This window comes from Dermochelys coriacea, chromosome 2 (assembly GCF_009764565.3).
Source record: "Dermochelys coriacea isolate rDerCor1 chromosome 2, rDerCor1.pri.v4, whole genome shotgun sequence".
In the NCBI taxonomy this organism is placed as follows: Eukaryota; Metazoa; Chordata; order Testudines; family Dermochelyidae; genus Dermochelys; species Dermochelys coriacea.
Genome location: NC_050069.1, coordinates 175,726,461 through 175,732,460, shown reverse-complemented (window position 1 = coordinate 175,732,460; position 6,000 = coordinate 175,726,461). Strand labels below are relative to the sequence as shown.

Sequence of the window (6,000 nt, the reverse complement as noted above, 5' to 3'; positions counted from 1 at the left end):
GAGCCATCCATGGTCAAAGGGGTGGGATTAGCCTCTTCTCTCTTGCTAATGGTTTTAATTCTGTGGGGGAAGAAACCTGACTGGGACCTGGAGGGAACGTTTAAAGACAATTGGTTTGTGTGTTCTACGTTCTTAAATAAATCCCCAAAATTCTGGGGCTGTTGGAGATTTTGGAGCATGATTTTAATCTGATTTACACTAGTTATACAGCTCTGCAGCTCCACTGACTTTAATGGATTTACACCAGGGGTAGTGCAGAATCTGCCCCAAATGTACTGGGTAGTTTTTTTTTCTTGCTGTTTTATATGTTCTTTTTTAAAATAATTTATTATTTATATTACACTCAGGATTGGGGCCCCATTATGTTAGACACAGTACAGTCACACACAAAGACACAATCCCTGTCCCAAAGACTTGGAAACTATTATCTCTAATCTCTTTTCTTCTGCTGTCCCCTACCCATTTATAAATCTTCCCTCCACTTTTCTTATTCCCTTAATAGCCTTTGTCATCTTCCTCTTCTGCCCGCTTACCTGCCATTCTCCCCTTTGCCACTTCATCCTGCTTCATTCTTCTCTCCCATAAGTGTCTTTACCATCCACAAATTCAGCAGTTCCAGTGTGCTATGTTATCTACCTGCAAGATGCTGTCTTTCAGGGATTGAAGCATCGTATTGTTGGTTCAGTGTTGCCATAATATAGTCTTGTAGTCTGAAGCGAACCATGCAGAAGACTAATATTTTGGAGAGCAGTGTACTCTGCGTCAACAGAGCCCTGAAGAGAGAGGCAGCAAGCACAATTCCTGTCTACTGTAAGAACATAAGAATGACCATAGTGGTACAATGACCAGGCCATGCGTGGTCAGGCCTAGTGTTCCAAGCATGAGTCATGCCTTGTGGTTGGAGCCAAAGGTCAAAAACAAAGACAGTGTTGGGTACCAAGCTGAAGGTCAGAACCGGAGGCAGCGTCAGAGGTGAGGCAGAGGAGTAAGGCCCTGGACTAGGGCAGAACAGCAGGATCTGGCATAGGAGGACAGGAACCAGGAGCACGTGGAGGCAGGAACTGGGAGTAGGGAGTAGCAGGAGGGGTCTTTAGTAGCAGCCACCCAGATATTCCTCTAGTTCAGTGATTTTTCGGCCTGTGGTTTGTGGACCCCTGGGGTTCCACAGACTGTCTAAAATTTCCAGAGGGTCTGCACCTCTATTCGAAATGTTTGAGGTCTTGAAATGAAAAAGGTTGAAAACCACTGTTCTAGGTGCTGAGACAACTTCCTGTTGTTCCTGGTTTATATAGCACTCCTCAGCCAATTGGGGAGCAGGATGTTTCCACCAATTGGAAGTTTTGGAGGCAGGGCCCTCTGAGAGCTAACCGTTTGCTGAACCCTTCCTTGGTTATTCAGGGGAATTGTTGGATGGCGGTTGAGGCCTGAGCGCTGCCTAGGGACCAATAGGCCCGGATTCAAGGCCCAGGATCCCTCACAATTGGGTCAGACCAGGTCCATCTAGCCCAGTGGTGGGCAACCTGTGGCTGTCAGGGTAATTCACTGGCAGGCCGCCAGACAGTTTGTTTACATTTGCACGGCTGACTGCAGCTCCTAGTGGCCACAGCTTGCCGTTCCCAGTCAATGGGAGCTGCAGGAAGCGGCAGCCGGCACGTCCCTGCGGATTACCCTGACAGATGTAGCCCTGTCTTTTGACAGTGGCCAGTGCCAGATGCTTCAGAGAGAATGCACAGAACAGGGCAATTTATTGAGTAATAAATCTTGTGTCGTCCCGTCCCAGCTTTTGGCAGTCAGAGGTTTAGTGAGACCCGGAACATCCCTGGCCACCTTGGCTAATAGCCGATGATGGACCTTCCCTCCATGAACTTATCTAATTCTTTTTTTAGAACCTAGTTATATTTTTGGTTTTTACAACATCCCGTGGCAGTGAGTTCAACCAGTTGACTGTGTGTTGTGTGAAGAAGTACTTCTTTTGTGTTTATTTTTAACCTGCTGCCTATTAATTTATTTTAGTGACCACTAATTCTTGTGTTACATGAAGGAGTAAATAACACTTCCTTGTTCACTTTCTCCACACCATTCATGATCTTATAGACCTCTGTTATAACCCCACTTAGTTGTGTCTCTTCTAAGATGAAAAGTCCCAGGCTTTTTAATCTCTCTTCATATGGAAGCTGTTCCATACCTTCAATCATTTTTGTAGCCTTCTCTGTATTTTTTCCAATTCTAATACATCTTTTTTTTTTTTTTAGATGGGGGAACTAGAACTGCGCTCAGTATTCAAGATGTGGGTGTACCATGGATTTATATAGTGACAATATCATATTTTCTGTCTTTTTACCTATCCCTTTCCTAATGGTTCCTAATATTCTGTTACCTTTTTTGACTGCCACTGCACATTGAACAGATGCTTTGAGAGATGATGCCAAGATCTCTTGGAACTAATTGAGACCTCATAATTTTGTGTGTATAGTTGGGATTATGTTATCAAATGTGCATTTCTTTGCACCTATCAACACTGAATTTCATCAGCCGTTTTGTTACCCAGTTTTGTGAAATCTTTTTGTAACTCTTCTCAGTCAGATTTGGACTTAATCATTTTGAGTAATTTTGTATCGTCTGCAAACTCTGCCACCTCACTGTTTACTCCTTTTCCCAGATCATTTATGAATTAGTTGATCAGCACTGGTCCCAGTAAAGATCATTCAGGGACCCTGCATTTACCTCTCTCCACTGTGAAAACTGACCATTTATTCCTACCCTTTGTTTTCTATCTTTTAACCAGTTACTGATCCATGAGAGGACATCTGTCTTATCCCATGACAACTTGCTTTGCTCAAGAGCTTTTGGTGAGGGACCTTGTCAAACGCTTTCTGAAAATCCAAGTACACTATATCACTCTTGTCCACCTGTTTGTTGACCACTCCTCAAAGAATTCTAGTAGATTGGTGAGACATGATTTCCCTTTACAAAAGTCATATTGGACTCTTCCCCAACATATATGTATGTGATAATACTATTCTTTACTACAGTTACAACCAGTTTGCCTGGTACTGAAGTTAGGCTTACGGGCCAGATCACCTCTGGACCCTATTTAAGAAATGGGAGTCACATTAGCTATCTGCCAGTCATCTACAGATGCTGATTTAACTAATAGGTTACCGACCACAGTTAGTAGTTCTGCCATTTCATATTTGAATTCCTTCAGAACTCTTGGGTGAATACCATATGGTCCTGGTGACTTATTACAGTTTAATTGCTCAATTTATTCCAAAACTTTCTCTACTGACATTTCAATTTTGGACAGTTCCTCAGATTTGTCACCTAAAAAGAATGGCACAAGTGTGGGAATCTCCCTCACATCCCCTGCAGTGAAGACTGATGCAAAGAATTCATTTCACTTCTCTGCAACACCTTGTCTTCCTTGAGTGCTCCTTTAGCATCTTGATCCTCCAGTGGCCCCTCTGATTATTTGGCAGACTTCCTGCTTCTGATGTACTTTAAAAAATTGCTGTTATTTTTTGTGTCTTTTTTTCTAGTTGCTCTTCAAATTCTTTTTTGGCCTGCCTGATTATGCTTTTACACTTGACTTGCCAGACTTTATGCTCCTTTATATTTTCTTCAATAGGATTTAACTTCTCATTTTTAAAGGCTGTCTTTTTGTCTCTAACCATGTCTTTTACTCTGTTGTTTAGCCATGATGTCATTTTTTGGGGGGTGTTCATGTAGTTCGAGCCTCTGTTATGATATATTCAAAAAGTTTGCATGCTGCTTGCAGGCATTTCACTCTTGAGACTGTTCCTTTTAATTTCCCTTTAACTAGCCTCTTTTTCTGTAGTTCCCCTTTTTGAAGTTAAATGCTACCGTGGTGGGTTTCTCTGGTATTTTCCCCCCTACAAGGATAAATTTAATTACATTATGGTTGCTATTACCAAGCAGTTCAGCTATATTCACCTCTTAGGCCAGATCTTGTGCACACTTAAGACTAAATCAGGAATTGCCTCTCTCTCCTTGCGGATTTCAGGACTAGCTGCTCCAAGAAGCAGTCATTAATGATGTCTAGAAATTTTATGTCTGTATCACATCCTGAGGTGACAGGTTTCCATTCCATTGTGAACACAATGACCTAAATTATTCCTATGGAGTTGCCCCCTGCTTATTCCAGGGTTGAATTGTATCCAGGGTCCATAAATTCTACCCAGCTGTCATCCTAATTAGAGCCGGGCAACTATGTCAGGTATTTTTTCTGTTGGTTTGTTTCTAAGCTATCACTGCTATTTCCATCAGTTAATGTGGACAATGTACTGATGAAATCCTTGATACTTTCATTCCAAATAAATAATTGTCTAGCAATTATAGGTTTATAAATTAAACATTGCTGGCTTTATTTCTTGCTTTTATCCATCCCTAGCAATACCCCAAGGCAGAACTCTCAATCTTTCTCAAGGGTGGACCACATCTTAATGGAGAGAGTGTCTCATGCGCACTTCCCCTTCCCTTCACAGTTGTCTAACATCGCTCTGGGAACTACAGCAATTGCTTGCCTTGGAAAGATAATCTTACAGTGGAGAGCTCTTAGCTGTGTTCATTGAAAAGTCTTTGTTCTTTCTGAAAAAAGTTAATCACACCATCCCATCCGTTTTTCCTCACTACTTCATCTCCCAATCCCTTGCATTCTGTTTCTCAGAAATGGAAACAAGAAGGAGATCTAACACCATGTGACCAACCATATCTCCACAGACCTCAAACAAGGGCTTTGTAGACAACTTGCGGTTTACAGATCACAGCTTGGAAATCTGTGTCCTAAGCTTCCAGTGGCATTCCTTGGTAAACACGCTTTGTAATTCGTAGCTTGGCTGCGGAGCCCTAACCCTCAACGGGACTGCTTCCAGTATGCCCATAAGATCCATAAATTCATAGATACTAACGTCAGAAGGGACCAGTCTGATCATCTAGTCTGACCTCCTGCAAAGCGCAGGCCACAGAATCTCACCCACCCACTCCTATGAAAAACCTCACCCATGTCTGAGCTATTGAAGTCCTTAAATCATGGTTTAAAGACTTCAAGGAGCAGAGAAGCTTCCCTCAAGTCAACCATGCCCCATGCTACAGAGGAAGGCGAAAAACCTCCAGGGCCTCTCCAATCTGCCCTGGAGAAAAATTCCTTCCCGACCCCAAATATGGCAATCAGCTAAACCCTGAACATATGGGCAAGATTCACCATCCAGATACTACAGAAAATTCTTTCCTGGGTAACTCAGATCCCATCCATCTAATATCCCATCTCAGGGGATTTGGCCTATTTACCATGAATATTTAAAGATCAATTACTTACCAAAATCCCATTATCCCATCATACCGTCTCCTCCATAAACTTATCAAGTAGAATCTTAAAACCAGATAGATCTTTTGGCCCCACTGCTTCCCTTGGAAGGCTATTCCAAAACTTCACTCCTCTGATGGTTAAAAACCTTCGTCTGATTTCAAGTCTAAACTTCCTGGTGGCCAGTTTATACCCATTTGTTCTTGTGTCCACATGGTTGCTGAGCGGAAATAATTCCTCTCCCTCTCCTGTATTTATCCCTCTGACATATTTATAGAGAGCAATCATATCTCCCCTCAACCTTCTTTTAGTTAGGCTAAACAAGCCAAGCTCCTTAAGTCTCCTTTCATAAGACAAGTTTTCCATTCCTCGGATCATCCTAGTAGCCCTTCTCTGTACCTGCTCCAGCTTGAATTCATCCTTTTTAAACATGGGAGACCAGAACTGCACACAGTATTCTAGGTGAGGTCTCACCAGTGCCTTGTATAATGGTACTAAAACCTCCTTATCCCTACTGGAAATGCCTCTCCTGATGCATCCCAAAACCGCATTAGCTTTTTTCACAGCCATATCACATTGGCAGCTCATAGTCATCCTATGATCAACCAATACTCCAAGGTCCTTCTCCTCTTCCGTTACTTCTAATTGATGCGTCCCCAACTTATAACTAAAATTCT

The 6,000-nt window shown here is 42.4% G+C and overlaps 1 protein-coding gene across 1 annotated transcript in view; it reads left to right on the top strand.

Moving 5' to 3' along the window:
* The first annotated feature begins 2,783 nt into the window (after nucleotides 1-2,783).
* Nucleotides 2,784-6,000, top strand: part of VOPP1 (VOPP1 WW domain binding protein) — a 49,685-nt gene continuing 46,468 nt past the window's right edge. The window contains exon 1 of the mRNA XM_038393401.2: nucleotides 2,784-2,948. Within this exon, the coding sequence (XP_038249329.2) occupies nucleotides 2,796-2,948 (153 nt within the window). The 5' untranslated portion in view covers nucleotides 2,784-2,795. The remainder of the gene's footprint in view (nucleotides 2,949-6,000) is intronic.